This window comes from Nuphar pumila, chromosome 16, assembly GCF_984573655.1.
Source record: "Nuphar pumila chromosome 16, dmNupPumi1.hap1.1, whole genome shotgun sequence".
NCBI lineage: Eukaryota > Viridiplantae > Streptophyta > Magnoliopsida > Nymphaeales > Nymphaeaceae > Nuphar > Nuphar pumila.
The window spans coordinates 79,170,264-79,188,140 of NC_143264.1; the positions used below are offsets into that span (position 1 = coordinate 79,170,264).

Consider the following 17,877-nt stretch of genomic DNA (forward strand, 5'->3'; position numbering starts at 1 on the left):
GGGAAATGGGCTGGGTGCCCCGATGGGCCAAGGTTTTAGGCCTGGGCTTGTTAGATACCGGGCTGAAACCTGACCTGTTATATGCGTGGGCTGGGCCTGAGTTATTTATTAATTTTTTATAATATAAAAAAAATTAACTATTGCATAATAACTTGGTAACTACTACTATTTACCTAATTAATTACATTAATTTTATGAAAACTAGAAAGATAATTAATTAGGTGCATGAAAAGTTGAGAACTTGTTAATTATTACTATTTATAAATGGATTTGGGTCACCCTGAATCGGATCAAACCCGCTTCACATTGGCCCATTGGGCTGGGCCATGGGCTGCTCTTCAAACCTGAACCCATTAAGAACAGGGCCAAAACCCGGCCCATTAGTAAATGGGCTGGGCCGGGCCACACTTAAAGCCCGGCCGGCCAAGCTCTAAACGGGCCCAGGCGGCTGGGCCGGGCCACACTTAAAGCCCGGCGGGCCAAGCTCTAAACGGGCCCAGGCCTGCCACGGCCCGATGCCCACCCCTACTTGGCTAGGATGGCTATTTAAATAAATAAATAACAGAATTTATTGACGGTAACTAAACTAGGTTTCATTTGACTAACGAAAATGAAACCTTTGGTGGGAAATTGCAAACTAACAAACTTTTGGTGTGCATATGAATTAGACTGAAAAGTTTGGGGGTTATTTAAAAATTTCCCCAAAAAATTACATGTAAAGAACATATCCAATTTTAGATATTAAAGCTATATGATCCAGATTTGGTCATAGCTCGGCAATAGCTTTCTTCATCTGAACACCCTGAATCATATTAGGTCATACACGATTATGTGCGATTCAGAATGCTTATACCCAAACAGAATCCAACCTGTTTACATCCCTAAAATTATTCTCCCTTTGCAGATCATGGTGTAGCTCAGGCCTAGATTCGTGTGACATGGCTGAGTCAATCTTATCCGAAAATGGGACGGCCCACTCACACCTGCACTCATGCGCATGCTCACGTTCATGAAAAATAAATTTAATAAAAAGATTCATAAAATGATTTGAGGGTGTTGTCATGATTCACACACAACATATTCAAGCAAATTATAAACATGTTAGTAAGGAAATAAACTGCCATACTTAAACACAACCGCCCCACAAAGAACAAATGAAGTTTCCATCTTATAACCTTTTCATGCAACTTAATAGTAATATTTAACCCAAGCTCATAATAACACATTATTAACAAGATTGAAAATTGAAACCCTTACATTCTTGCAGTCATAAATATGAATTATAACAACAGACTGACACATACATGATGCTGATAAGAATCACAATCATGATTATAACCAAGCTTATCATGGGCAATCAAAAAGGGATGTCACTGTTCCAATATGAGAATCACAAGTAGATGGTAATCTAATAAAAGATGCAGGATAAGTAATTGAATAATAAGTACAGCAAGATAGGTATTTTAGTAATTCATTAAGCCTAGATAAAGATGTTAATTCATATTTTCAAGTTCATTAAGCAGCCACTCGCGACGAAGATCTTCATCATAGGTCATGAACGCAACACGGTTAAAAGGGTCTCTGAAAATTTTGGTTGCCTTCACTTTATCCTTTCGATCCAGTCCAGGCAGACGCTGAAGCTCTTCCAAACACTCCCGCACAGATGGTTCAGCTGCTGCAATCGACTTCAGTGCTGCTCGACTATCAGAGGAATAATCAAAGGGTACAATGTTCTCTACTGCTGCAGGCATTCTCAGCTCAGTTGGTTTCACTCTTTTCTCACGCCGACCTGATGATGTGGAACTTCGACGCTTCTGTTGTGTTGGGATGTGTGGTACTACTGTAAACCCATAACTTGCTTCATCTTCTTCATTGTTTTCACTCATATTGCTGGATCTTGTACCAGTTTCTGCATTGCGAATGATAGATAGTGTTTCGTGTCCGATTTTTTTACCTGCACGTATGTTTATGACATTACCAAGCCTTTTTACAAGCCAACATCAAATGAGAAAACCAAGAAAAGAGCAACTGAGCTACCATCAAAGAGTGTGGCACACTGATCAAAGAGGGGAAAACATTTGTTCTTATAATTTTTTGCATCAGAATTGACCTGTATATCAGAACATGTAAGACAACTGTAAAATAAATCAAGTGTAACACAGAAGATAAATCATTACTGGAAAGAAGAAACCACATCCTGCAACACTATAAACTTACAGAAATATAACGCTCCCATACATCCTCATCAGCAGTTACCACCTTATATACATCATCCCAACCAAATCCGCTTTGACTCCGAAGTAATTTGACCAGCTCATATTGTTTTCTTAATATTTTGAAATGGCTTTTTAATTGTGTAGTGGTATAATTCAAATTGAATTTTCTGTTATAAGAGGCACAGACCAGCTTCCATGCCTCCTTTGTAAACCCAGAATCATTTTTATTTCCATAAATTAACTGTTCAATCAACTGTTCAACCAGAAATAGGCTACGCGCAGTCGTCCAATCAGCCCTATCTGAGTCTTGGGATATGCGGGGATACATAGACATCTTCTGCAACATCCATTGAAAACAATAGGAAAAGTGTGTCAATACAAGACATAGTATACTACATCTGCAACATGAAATAAGATAACAAAGACATTTATATATTGATTAAGATAGTCAATCACTTTTAACAACACAAAAATATTAATTTTGCAATAGATATTTTTCCACATTATTAGAGTAGAAATATACATTATACTCTGACCAAGATATTTTTGCAACCTCTGCCCGCAATGCATGATCCACTAGCATTACCTGCCCCAAGAACTTAGAAGTTCAACAGACGGAAAGACAAAATATCTAGTGCAATCACAAATATACTGTAACATGAAAAAGATACAATGATGAAACTATGCATATAACCCACACATATAGCAAAGGAATGCTTAGATATGCACACATAGGAACCAACAAACAATACAAATGTAAGCATGAAAAATGACACTGATCGTGCCTGCAAAATTTAATCTTTATTATAATGTTATAACTAGGATAATTATTCTCTTCATGCACTTGAGAATAAGTAAGATTACAGCTCAATAATGAACAATGACTCATTTACTCCTCATATGTCATCATAGTGTAGTACCCATTGACAATAATTCCTCAATAAATTAACCTCAAACATCCTTCAAGACTGCTAACTTTTCTGTTTCAAGTGACATACCCATAAGAAAGCTAGCCACACTGATAAAAACACCACAATTTACAGAAAGAACTTAATAAACATCCATAATTTCCAAGCATTTAAATATTAAAGGTCCCTTTATTTCCATAGTCAACAAAAATCAAACTCCAAATACCATCTTCCTCAACACAAATTTCAACTGATGGTCAATCGACCAACTCTTTCATATATTTAGCAGAAAAGTACAACCACATCAACAAACTTCGAACAAGAGAGTTCCAATGATCAAAGTCTATTGATGGAAGATCAACTAGCCCTCACTCGCAGACATTTTGGCAAATTGCAGACCCAACCTTTGAAGTTTCTTCAACTCACATGAAGCATATATCAGTTAATAAAGCTATCCCAGTCAATGATTCTCACATCTGATAAAAGATAGTGGGGACCTTGCTTTAGGGGAATTTGCGAACATGGATGTACTTGACTAAATTTAAGCAAGAGTTAGTCTCGAGAATAACATGGGACTTAAAAAAAAGTTAAAAGGCAGCATTTGGGCAGATTGGTTAAATGAGATTTGAATTCTTTTGGGAAGGTTAGAGAGCAGGCAGTCGAATGTTTACAAGAAATGGGTGCCCACCAAGGTTTTACTTCTGTAATGCTGCGGTTTTGATCACCCAAAAACCATGGATTTATTTCTCTAATGCTGGGGCTTCAGTCGAACCCCAACCAACCTCCTATGTGTCAAAATATTTCATCAATTGAAGAATGGGCAACTCATGCAAACCATATCCACTTGAATTCACATGCTGAATTTGCAATGTCATCAACAGGCACCAAGAGTTATCCCAGCGAGTGAACTTTTACATCAGAGAAAGAACACTCTAATTCGATCATAGTCTTCAACAGATTCTATGCTCATCTTTCCATACAAGATAAATAATAGAAAACTTCTGGGCTTAGCTTTATAAATTGGGTCCTCTGAAATGCATAACTTGCACAAACCAACTTCCCATCTTATATTTTTTCTCACTAATAAATGTTATATCCACGATTTATCTACAATAAAGAGCATAAAAACACTAAACAAGAACAATAATCAAATCTTTTTACCTAGCATAACACTGAGTTCGGCATTACAATCAACAGACGCAGAAACCAAAACCACAAAAATAGGGAAAAAAGAAAGGAAAAAAGAACGAAAACAACCAATTGGGAAGAAATTCCTTAGATGGGCAATGGATTTTCACCCTCTTGGAATCAAGAGAAAGATCGAGATAGCAAAACCGACCTCTCTATGAGATGGGGTGGAAGAACAGTCGTTGGGGACGATCCGTGTTTGGTTGTCCTCACCGGAGGTAACCGGATCTCGCCGGAGAAGATGGCTGCCGATTGAACGATTCTAGGGTTTGAAGCCGAATGGGGGAAATTAGTAGAGGAGAATGGGAAGGCAGAAAGATGAGATATTTCATCTTCCCAAGCGACATGCGAAAGATGCAAAATCTCGAATTTGCCCACCTTACCTAGGATCTTTGAAAATCCCGATTTTTTTTATTTTGGTCAAATTCCTGAAATTGGGATTCTTTAGGAGTTCTCGTTCCGGCAGTTTCCAGATGTTTGTAACTTTGTGGTGGGCTTCCAGTACCCTTTTCAGATTTTGTATATACAAATTGCAAATTCTGTAACTTGGTAGCGCACTAGTTTGCAATATTTTTTAGTGTTTCAATCCTCAAGGTGTCAAACTCTGGAACTTCTATTTTTTTTATATGTAGGTCTTGATTTCTTGAATGTTTGGTGGATGGGTCTCTCTTAGGGTTGCAAATGGGTCGAATCCAGGAAGAGAAATTTGCAAAATCTGGCTGCTCCAGATCCGAACCGATCCAACTTTCCAATGTATTTTAGGATCTAACACCGGACCAGTTTGCATCCTTGAATTCCGAACCCAAACAGCTAAATACATCGAGGGGTCAGATCTGGTTGGATCCAGAATAACCAAAATTTGCAAAATCTCCATCCTGAATCCCACCCATTTGCATACCTCCATCCTCAATTTGACCCATTTGCATCTCTCTCTCTCATACATAGGCCGATCACTCTTCTTGACTCTTAGAATAGCAGTCAGCAAGGGATATTCTTTTTAAGGGTTGAAGTAGTGCTGCAAACTAATTGGATATGGTCAGATATCTGATCCAAGTCTTGCATATTATTTTCGGATTTGATCCCTTTAGGTAAAATCCAAAAATGCATTCAGGTTGCATGGATTCAAATTGGATTTGGATCAGTGTTTTAAGTTGGATCTTGTGCAGATCTGAGTCAAAATTTGATTCGGTTGCATTTTAACATGTACATAGGTTGTTTCTGTTATACTTTTTCTGGATCCTGTATCGTCACATTTACTTTGGATTCAGATTCAATCTTACCTCAATAGATCTGAATTCAGATTCATCCAGTTTGCATTTTAGATTCAAATTTGGATCTGGCGAGATCTGACCCTGAATCCAATCAGTTTACACTCCTAGTTCAAGCAAAACAAGGGGAACGAATGTTCTTCACTCTGTAACATTATTTCCTTAAATATCAAAATTGATTATTTATAATTATGTTTTCTTTTCCTAAAACATGACAATATGCACTCTCATGTAGAAAAATTATGTGTGCATCTTGGACTGTCTAACCAAATGATAGAATGGTTACAAAAAGCTTTACAGATGTGAACTACATGATTTGTTTAATAAAAAATATACTATCACATGATTGCAAGGTGTAAAAAAGGTTTTCAAAGGCTTCAACAAATTAAAAGTCATAATGTACCAAAACTTTTGTCACTAGCCTACAAGGAAGTTGACAGGAGGTCACGAGTTCAAAACCTATGGGAGCGTAACTTGCTGCAAGGTCAAAGCAGGATGTACTCCCAAATGGGTAGAGAGGACCTCAAGGGTTTTATCAACTGGAGGCTTGGCAATGTGTGGTGGGTGAAGGAGGTTTTCCCTTGCCTAACAAAAAAAAAAAACTTTTGAAACACTAAAATCATAATTCTCTCTCTACTTTACAGAAACTGAACACAATTTTTAAATAGTGATATTGCCGTTCAAATAATGTTATAGATGCTTCAAATAGAGTTAGTTGTAACTCAAAAAATCATAATTTGTCGAAAAAATGAGGTCAATAAAAATCTTAAGTATGAAATTTGACATGTAAAATAATGGAAATTGGTTACTTTAATTTTGGCAGGAAGATTGCAATGTATGATTACATGGTGCGCTAGAATTAACCTCAAGACATCTTTTTTTTCTATAGTTTGCCATGTCTCTCTCTCTCTCTCTCATAAAAGGACAACCCCGTACTTAGATATCGAAAATTGAGTTTGAAACACGATTGGGTTCTTGATCAGTAGCTAAATATTGCACTCCAAGTAAAGTTATAAAAAACAATGTTGAGCTAGGGTTGATATATGAGCTGAACAAACTGAACCTGACCGGAGCTCGGATGATTTTTATGGTGAGTTGAGCTGAGCTCGAGCTAAACAAGCTACATTTTCATGCTGGTTGGTTAATTTACAAGAAAATACATTGTTTTAAAGTTGGAATTAATAAGATGCGAACTCTATCTAGATCTATTGAGCAGAGCTCAAGCTGACTTAATTACAGAAAAAATGCATTGCCTTGAAGTTGAAATTAATGGAATTTGAGCTCTAAACCTATTGCTTGCAAGCCAAACACATATGTTATAAAATGTCTAGAATATACACCCACCTGGGTCGCCCGAGCGGCAGTGGGCCTGGGGAGAAGGTGCTGACCCCTTCGTTCCAGCTTCAACTTCCACTGGGTGTGCAGGTGCCTTTAACTGGTGGGCTCCATAAGAGCTTGGGTTGGGTATGGGTGATCCCGCCCGGGGTTTACCTCGTAGGGAGGCGGTCCCATTAAGTGACCTGGTTCTCGGTGAGGGACCCTCGTCATAAAAAAAACATCTAGAATATATTTATCACTAATTAGTGAGTCTATACGAACTGAACTGAACTGAGGTGAACACCTTTTGCATGTACTCTTTTCGAGCGTATTTTACAAGTTTCAATGAGCTCTTTACAAGCCCAGCACAAGCCTAATCATGAGTGGCTCGTCTAATTTCTCAGCCCTAAGTTTATCACAAAGAACTTTAAATTAACAAAGCCAAAGCAAATTCATTATTCCAAAGCCATCTCAAATTTGACTAATTCATGCTTTTAATCTTTAATAGTTCGATCTGCAGTTCCAAAGTGAGGAAACGAACAAATTGATTATGGACAGAGCCAACAAAAAATTAATTAAGTATACTGCTAGTCAAGCAGTCCCTTAACCATCGATTTTGCTTTTCACATGCAGTAAACTCAACTGTGTTCCACAAGGGCAGTGTTCATCCAACTGCTATTTCCAACATCACTCAACAAGCTTGCACTACTGATTGCTGATTGTGCCCTCAGTGGCCCACATGAATTATGAGAAGCTAAGCACTAAGGAAGAATTGAGGAAACAACCAATAGCACACCCTTTGTTAGGGATAGGGAGCCTGCTATCAACAGGTCTTGTGTCAGCTGCTTGGTGGATGCGAAGAAGCGGGCAAAGGTGGGGATGTTAAAGGCTAATAATACACTTTAAGTTGTAGCCAATATGGATAGCACGTTTAGGAAGAATATGAATCTTCTTCATTCGTATGGGTCATTGCATCCATCAGCACTAGGGGTGTCAATGGGTCGGGTTTGGTTCGGACCCAGGTGGAACCCATAGTGACAAACATTTTTATCGGCAAATTCTCGTTTTTTCAAAAAACTCACGAGAAATTGAAAAAAATCCATAAATCTCGCATTTTTTCAGCAAAATCTCGTTAATAAAAAAATTAATTTTAAAATATAAAAATATATTTTATAAGAAAATATTAATAAAATTATTTAAAAATAAAAATACGCAAATTTTTTCATGATAAATAGCCATTTAAAATGTAAATATCACATTTAAATCGCGGTATTTATGTTTTTTCATAAATCTTGCGATATTTTGTAAATCTCATGAGAAATTGCCGTTTTAAATTTTCAGGCAATTTCTTGTGATATTATCATGAGATTTTCATAAATCTTGCGATATTTGTCACACTGGTGGAACCAGACCTGACCCCGATTTTCAGGTATGGTATTGAGTCCGGACCCGAGTCTAATTGGACCTACCATAAAAGAAACCATACCTGAATCATACCCGATAAAACAATATTTTTTATTATTTTTACATTGAAAAATTGCGGGTCTGAATCTGAACTCAGGTCGGACATGGGTCTGGTATAAAATTTCACAAACTATACACATGTCCTATGTATTAATCAGACCTTCGAGTTCAGAACTGGGTCTTAATTGGGTCTTCTTATTTATCACCATACCCGGACCCTATAGGGTTTGGTTTGGGTTGGATCCGGGTAAACCCTACCCGTTTACACCCCGAATCAGCACTAATGTGTTTGTTTTTGTTGCAATCGAATGCAGGGGCCCAGGTGGCCACATGCAGCCACTTCTGGTATGGGGTCTTTGCAGTAAGGAGAGATGGGGCTTGCCTTCCATGAAGAAGATGCCACAATTCTATACATTGAGATTATTTTTTCTAGAGAAATTAATTTTCTGTAACTCTTTTTTTCTTTTTTTGGGTGGGGGGCTAGGTCAAGGAAAAAACTCCCCCATCACCATTGGCAAGCCTTCGGCTGGTAAAGGCCATGAGTTTGACTGTCTACTGGGGAGTAAACTTAACGCAGAAGGTGGAGCCCTCTTGGGCAGATTTTTGTACCTCTTTCAAATAAAAGATCCCTTTCTCTTGGAACTGCTACATGGGGTCAGGCTAGAGTTCCTAGGATCTTAGGCCTTGACAGATTCTCAATATTGATTTTTTATCCCAAGATAGTTTGGATTAAACTATAGATTGTCCTGCACACTATTGTTTATCCTTATATATGTTGGTTAATATATCTATATTGTGCATCTTTCATTTATTTAACTTTTCATTTGCTGATTTTATTTAACAAATAATCATTCACTCATAAAAAAAAGATAATGGAGTCAGTCAAATGAAAAAAGAAGAAGCCAAAACACCAAGTCTATAAAGGCTGCTTATATTAAGCATTGAGGACCAGATGCCAACATTGAATCTTTTAAAACAAAAGTTTAGATGTTCACCAAAAAATGGTCTCTTGAAAACTAACAATCATGATAACATTGATATATGAAACAGGAGTAATGTAAGAGCGTTCGTAAATACACCAGTTGAAAAAATAAAACTTTAATTAATTTTATACTAATCATTGTACATATCAAAAACCTATTTTATATAAAAAACAATCATTTTTCTTCTAAGATGATTGGCCAAGGGCCATCCAACTTGTAAGTCCATCAACATATTCAATTTGTCACTTTCTTGTGGGTAAGAACATAAGCACATTTTAGGAACATTTTTATTTGGTTTTTATACTTCTTATGTTAAAATAGTTTTTATTTAAATTTATAATTGTTTTGCAATAAACAATTTTTTTGTTTTATATAATTTTGCAATAAAATAGTTTTTAGTTGATTTTATATATTTGTTGCATTAAAATAAATTTTATTTGGTTTTTTACTTTTATTTATATTTCAATTTTTAAAGAGTGGATCTCATAATAGATCTGTATTAGCTTTATATATTACAATGTGACTTTGTGTTTTTTAATCCACTAAACATGAGTAAAATAATGATTTTCAAGTGGAAAAGATAATATATCAAGTTAGATCTGATTTTGACCCTACTTGATCATATATCTTTTTTTTTTTCAATTTTGATTGGATTCAAATCTCTTTCAATAACTAGGTATCATACTAGTTAATGAAATAATATTGTGTACAATTTAACAATGAAAAACTCATCTTATATATTAGTTAGTGATCGAACATTGCGTACAACAAACTTTTTCAAATAGTGGCAGTGAATCCGGACCTAAGGTCTTTTCATAGTTTGCCATTTTTTTTGAAAAGGTTTTGAAAAGGATTTTAAAAAATTTGGCTTCGTTTTAAAAGATTATGGGATCCCGCATGTAAAGCTGAGGTCATTCCTCCTCGACTTACAAGGGATAACTCCAACAAGACTTGGGCTTCAATTGGATCTGGATTAAGCCCATGATGGTGTGATATACACCACCATTACTCAAAAACGAAAAAAAACAAAAGAGTGCAAGCAATGGGATATCTAGAATTGGAAAATATTAAGCAAGAACGCAAACAATCATGATCTAAGAGGAAATCTAAGTATTTGAAATAAGAACTTGGAAGATATTTGAAACGAAGTATTTAGAGCTTGAAAGAGCTGCCTAAAGAACCCTAAGATCCTAATATATACATATACGTCAATAAAAAAATGTGTTGAAAAAATCTAAATACTACGACCAAACTGTGAACTTCGAAAATCCAAAAAAGTTAGAACCCAAAGAATGCTAAGTTGCAAACATAGGTCAACTTGGAAAAATCATGGAATGAAGACTTTAACATAAAAAAAACTAAGAAAAACCCCAAAGATTCTAAGAAATTTAGGAAAACCTTGAGAAAAATCTTCAAAATTCCTAAAATGAGATATACCACCGTTTCCCAAAAATGAAAAAAACACAAAAGAGAGCAAGCAATTAGATATCTAGAATTGGAAAATATCAAGCAAGAACATAAAAAATCATGATCTAAGAAGAAATCTAACTATTTTTTTTTAACAAAAATGTTGGGGGTTACCCCAATTTTATATTAAAGAATATAAAATTATAAAAGATCACTCTCAGGTGTAGCTTGTAACACCCCAAATTTTGAATTTCGAAAATTGTGATTTTTTTAAAATACTTTTATAAAATTTCAACGAAAAATTAAAATAAGAAAAAATCTTAGCACGTTACTTCTCGATCACATTCATATACATACATGCATTTAATTCAAAAAATTAAACATGCACAAATCAAATAAAAGTCTATTACATCTTCAAATTTAATAATAATAGTCCATTTAAAAATTTAAATCAAATAATTAGAGACTTGAGCATTTTAAGATGCGCACAGTCCAAAAATACTCGAAAGATGGGAAAGGTCTGGTTCAGTCCCTATTGTAACCTCCCGCCATCGCATATGAGTTCACTCGCTACCTCAAAACATTTAAAATCAATAGGGTTAGACAAATAATGTCTCAGTAGGATAGAACTATTCAGAACACATAAATTGAAAACAAAAAAGCAGGAATTGATTTGATCTTTTATACATTCACATAAAACTAATTACATTAAAATTCACATGTATGCACATTTAACAAGTCATTCAAGCAAACATTCATGAAATTATTGTCACTCAATCATTCATGTAAGTATGAATAATCAAAGATGCATGAATAATTAAGAATGCATGCACTTACCATTACAGAAGTCAACTTTATGCATGGGCCAATTGTTATCTTTAATTAATTTTTTTTCTTATATGATGTATGCCATGCCTATTTAATATATAATCATTTAAGTTTCAATTCTTAGCCCTATGCCTACTAATACAGGCTTAAATCTGGATCAGAGTCATGCCACAAGCAATATTTTTAAACATGGGAGGCTTTGCCCTGACCTAACACCTTTCACCAGTTCTATGGGCGAGGGATGAGCCTATCGAGAGAGCGCTTCCACACTGTCATTCTGATACATCAAATTTTCACTCATAAGTTTCATTCTTTTATGCTGCAGTCTATTGCAAAGGTTTTTCCTTTCTTCGTGGTTAGAGAGGAGCAACTTTCCGTGCTCAAAACATTTTCTACGAAGCCAAAAGTACCGCTTGCCATCTCCTTGCAAGCACTGTTCTTTAGTGTTACATGTTTAAACTTCTTAAATTATATCACTTTATATGCAACACCGTATATGAATCCACTAAAGGGATTTTGCTACTTCAAAGCCTATGGATGCAAATTTAAAATATTGAGTTTGATAACAATGCTCATGCTTCTTTCTTTTCAAATTTATGTGTATATGTATAAACAAAGCAATGCATTTTCTTAAACATTGAATGCATCTGATCATAATCATCATCACCATCATCATCATCATCATCATCATGTACATGGAAGTCATAATAAAAAAATAAGCATACTTGAGTCACTAATAGTCACATTTAAATTCGCAAAGCAGATACTTCGGTCCATACATTAGTGAAAGGATATGAAGGCATGCTTTTGACATTAGCATCTTACTTAGTTTATGCCCCATAAATGAGTACTTAATTCCCTATAACAAATTAACTTTTTTATAGTACATAGATAGTTCGATATTCATTCACAAAGGCATACCTTGTAAAACCCAAGATTTTTCCTTGATAATTAAAGTGAATAAATGATAAATTATCGGTGCATTCATGACTGTAATAGTGAATTCTTGATTTTTTTGAAATTCTTGATTTTCTTTATTTTGATTAATTATGAACCTTTGTCTCAAGTTATGAAGATTATTTCATGAATAATTGAAAAAGCTAAAACATGTAGATCAAACAAAAAAGTAAATGATTTGTATATTATTAGATTATGAATTTTGGATTTGGATCTAATCTTATTGTATTGGACCCATGGCATCGGATGCTCTAAACAACATCATTATTGTTTTGACAAAATTTTTGGTCAATCATTGGCTTATCTATTAAATCAGAGTTGATTTTAATGTTCTTCATTTTGAGGACATCAAAATCAACTATTTACTTTTCCAAATTGGTATTGATTTGAGCATTTTATCATCGATCGAAGTTCATGCCTAATTATAAGCCAAAAATTAATGTTTTTCAACATCAATTAAATTTTCTTATCAATACGTATGCTTACGATTAAATATAAGACTACCATAATGATCTACATTTTAAGGGCTATCAAATCGACTATTTAAACATCTAATTCTGAAGAGTCTTTGGGTCTGTAGGCCTTTCAAAATGTTACTATGTCACTAGAACCCAAGCCAAAGTAAAAAGTCCAAACTTTTCTTTTATAGCTTAAGTACTTTCAAAATTTAATTAATTAGGTCTCATAATTTATTTTCTTATTTTATTAATAAAAGAAATTAATAAATATTAACTTCTTATATTAGATATGAGACTCTTGTCTAAGCCCATCTATAAATAGAGGCCCTCATGAGAAGGATTAATAAGGTTAATTCTTGCTCTTTCTTTCTCTTTTTTTTTTTATTTTCTCTCTCCTCCAAAACATGTAGGAAGCTTTAAAAAACCCTTGTGAAGCTATTAGACCTGCACTTAGTCATTTGGTAGTGGTGAAATAGGAGTTGAATTGTTCGTTTCTTTGTTCTAACCATGAAAATCGATCGTAGACATGTAAGATTTACATAACTGATATTTTTATATCCTTGGAGCATGTATGATTAAAGTATTTTAATTTTTAGCATCTTTGAATATGTTCTTGATGTATTCTAAGTATTTTTTTGGTGGAAGAAATCATTTCTTGAATCAAAAAATATAAATATTGTATTTTTTCCTAAAAATGATTTTGAGAAACATGCAAAATTAGGACTTTGTTCTTATTTCATATTAGATCTAATTATAGTATGATTATTTATAGTGTTATTCATGTATTAAACTATATTAAGTTAGATCAAACAAAAAACAATTAGATTCTAAAGGTTTTATAATCTTAAAAAGGGTTTTTACAAAACTGTTTTCTGAGAAACCTAAAGCTATGATGTTTGATAAATTTTTCTCAACTAGTTTTGGAAACAAATTGATAACTCTATAAATACCTATCAAAAAAATCAAAAGAAAATCACTAGAATTATTTAAGCATCTTGATCTTGAATTTAAATCTTTTTTTTGCTCATTTTCAATCTGTATTCATGCAGATATGCTTGTTTTAACAAAGCCCTGATTTTTTCGCTCTGTTTACAAATTGGTTTTGACTCATCTTTGATAAACATTATAAATGCCTATGAAAAATGACTCTAAATATTTTATAAAAATTTTGAGTGAATCTTAATACCTAATATTAGACCGTGTAAAAATGGTTTTGTCAAAAACATTCTGAAAAAAATTTTAAGAAATATCTTAATCTGAATAAAATCCTATAGATTACAAATTTTGAACCAAAACTCTCTCAAAACAGGGTTTCATAAAAGTTTTTTAATTATATGTGTACTTATTTGTTTTGTGAATGATTTATTGGGTTTTATTCTTGACAGATACATGTAACTATGGTAAAAATACATTAATTTTATCAATGTTCTGTTATTCTTGATAGATTTTACAAAATTGGGTTATCAGAGATCCAAATTTATTTCAACAACTTATACTTATTTTTAATTAGCAACATGTTAGAAGGTTATGATTTTGATATATTTTTGGCATGTATTGAATATTATTAATGATTTTATGTCATATTACATCAATATTAATGAGCTAACCATGTGAGAAGATCTAATTGAGATATTTATATGAATCGTACGTGTAATACATGACTCCTTTTATATTATTTTGCAAATATATTATTCTGATCAATTCTAAAAGGCATATTCGATTGAGATATGAATTGTTGGTAGTTTGTATAGCATGAACTGAGTTTAAGTAATGTGTATTTATCTTGTTTAAGCATTATTACAATTGAACGCAATTAGAAATATATAAGTCTTTCTGGTTTGGGCTTATGGGGGCCTGGATTGGGGAAAAAGACTTATGTGTTTTATTATTTACGGGCCAATTGTAATGAGTTCTTTAATGTGTATGCTATCATAGATATTTTAATTAGGTTTAATATGATTTGAGGATTGAAAGTTCAAAATATTAATTATAGTCATATCGATTTGATTGGTAAGGGTTTATGGGAGCTCTTATCGAGAAAGTTGAGTTAATGAGTTCGATTATGTTTTGATATTTTTTATAAACTTTTTATAAATTTAGTACTTGAATCATATTTGATCTGAGATAAATATTTATGATGGAGTTAATGGTAAGATTTATTGTTTCTATATATGATTAAAGTGAGATTTGTGGACCTGTTTAATTATATCAGTTTAATTATGTATTTTTTTATGATAAATCAATTTTGAGCATGATTGTAATTGCAAAGCATATGAAAAAAAATGAATAAAGTGCATGTTAATGTTGTTTCCTATTGGCCATAGATGCAGACACATAATGATGTATATGTGATATTGTTGCATGTTTATCCTGAAATATTAAAAACAATATGATACTGCATGAGTGGATTTCTATATGACATGTTAACATGATTCTGGACCTTTGAAAATGCATTTTATGATTTTAGTATGCAGTATTTGTAAATACATGCAGGAAGTGTAATAATACACAGGGTTTGATGAACACTTGGTGTGCTTGATGAAATTAAAATAATAGCGGTTCTATAAGAAGGAACAATGAGATGAAAAATGCACTAGCCTAAATGGTAGTTTCATGTTACATATGGCCTAAGTTAAAGATACCATGTGATAGCCCTTTCGGGTATGCCTTGTTTCGTCAATGTATGCTTAACCGGTTGCTTGACAACGATCTACCTTAGAGAGGGTAGAAGGTATGAAATTCTCTAGACCCTTCAGTTTGACTCGTGAGAGGCATTTTCTCGTCAGGTTCTTCAGCCAGGAAGTTTAGGGAGACCAGGACTGTCAATTCGTGCTAAGTGGCAGTTCCCGAGTACTTCTGCAGAAGTGAGTGATCATGATCATCGTTGTGACGTTGGTGTCACGCCTTCGAGTAGAGTTTTCTCAGAGTGACTATTTTCTCTCATGGTTTTGGGCTCCGTCCTTGAGGGATACGACTCAGGGGGCTACTCGGGCGTAATAAAATATATAGTATAATAAACACCCGAGCTAGTCAGCCTATTTCGGGTTGGTTTATGTCATACTCAGGTAGACCAAGAAATCAAGATAAAACATAAATTACTTACTCACATTACTTTACTGCACTTTGCTTTACTTTATTTTATATTACAACAAATTATTCTTGTTCCTGAAAGTTGGTGAATTCATGCTTATTGATATATATCTTGTTATCATATGGAGTTTGGTGTTATTATTTTTAAGATTGTCATTCCATATTTGCCTTGTTGATAGTTGATGCAAAATTATGAGATACATATATTATGCAAGCTTTATGTGTTGTACATTGTATTAGTTGTGTGAGTTTTACTTGGACTTTTTAAAGTTTCATTCTTTCAAAATAAAATATTTTTCAAGAGATATGTGATGGTCAGAGTAAGTACAAGAAGCTGGAGGGGGTTATGCACACTGATGTTTTCGATGATCCCAAGGGCTTCTTATTTTATTTAAAATTTTAATACTTTTTGAATTGTTAAAGGACTATTTAATTGGACATTTGATTATTAGTTTAATTTTGTATTTCAGTTACTTTGTGCATAGTCAATGTCTATTCAAATATGTGATGATAGTAGTCTCTAAATGTAATATGTCCGGAGATTTAACCAAAAAACCAGTTTATAAAATTGATTTTAAAATTAATATTTTCCGTTGTGTTTACTCACCTAATAATAACATAAGAATTTTATCAGTTGGATGCTTTTACTTCGAACCTTGTTCTACAGAGCTATTAAACGCCGGTGCATACGCAGGCTGACTCCCTAGAGCTTGATTCGATTAAGGCAATGCCAATGATGAAAAACTTGGATTAATAAATTCTTTTATATAATGGTTCAATCAGATTCGTTAATGGATGGTTCCATACTAGATCTAGTACTAGGAGGCTAAGACACACTCACACTTGCACTCCTGCACGCCGTCTAGTACTTGGTACTGTTGGAACGGGTCTGTTGCATTATTATATTTTAGAAAGAAAAGAAAAAGAAAACACACACAAAAAAAAGAATAGATTCAACCTTATAATTTTTTTGGGTACTTTTGTTTTGAAATCGTTTGGGCTGTTACATACATAAAAATGCATAAAATTCGCAAGTATTCGATAGCCAAGTCCCCAATCGGTTCCAAACTTGCAAAAACCCAAACTCTGTCAAACAGTTTTAGAAGTTACATAAAGTTTTACATTTGTCAGACAACTAAAATTTTCATAGTTTACAAAGAATTTTGTCAGTTTTTTGATGCCACAAATCATTTGTAAAAATTCCTCCGAACGAAAGAGATACAAATGATTTAGTGTAAACCTATACTTTTCTATTTCGACTGTCATAGTTCAGTGCTCTATCCATGAACAAAGCTTAAAATTTCACAGAAGCTATGAATTTTGTTATCTTTCCAACATAATAAACCATCCATAAAAACTTCTCCAGATGAAGGAGATATGAATAAATTACCGGTCGATTGTTAGGACAAAAATAAGTAATAACGGGGATACGCATTCGGGTGGGCCAAAACAGGCCACCCAAATTCGTATTTATGAAATATTTTACATGAAAATGTTAAGAAAATTTTTAAAATCAACACTACACTACTTCAAATTAATCTACCATGGACACATTTTATTTTTGCATCTGTTAGGCCAGAAAACGGACCCGTCTCCTCGAACACTATTTCCTTAGAAATGGTTTCGGTATTTTTGTAATAAGGTACACAAAAACACATATTTTTTCATGACAAAAATAAGAAAAACCATGTTAATCACTACAATACATTTATATAAATATCAAATTCAATTTCTAACTAAAAAATTGTAGGAAAATAATTAGATATTACATGTATTTTCCAAAAATTATAAAT

The 17,877-nt window shown here is 33.6% G+C and overlaps 1 protein-coding gene across 2 annotated transcripts; it reads right to left on the bottom strand.

Annotated features, from left to right (window-relative positions):
• Positions 1-1,240: 1,240 nt before the first annotated feature.
• On the bottom strand, positions 1,241-4,607 carry LOC149813757 (uncharacterized). 2 transcript variants are annotated; one of them, XM_089991563.1, is made up of 5 exons: positions 4,464-4,607; positions 2,740-2,802; positions 2,218-2,553; positions 2,038-2,110; positions 1,241-1,954 (listed from the first exon to the last, which is right to left on the bottom strand). In XM_089991563.1, the coding sequence occupies exons 2-5, from the start codon at positions 2,797-2,799 to the stop codon at positions 1,494-1,496; spliced, it is 930 nt and encodes a 309-aa protein (XP_089847689.1). In that variant the 5' UTR covers positions 2,800-2,802; positions 4,464-4,607; the 3' UTR covers positions 1,241-1,493. The 2 variants fall into 2 exon arrangements, with proteins under 2 accessions (XP_089847689.1, XP_089847690.1); XM_089991564.1 differs by lacking the exon at positions 2,740-2,802.
• Positions 4,608-17,877: the final 13,270 nt, after the last annotated feature.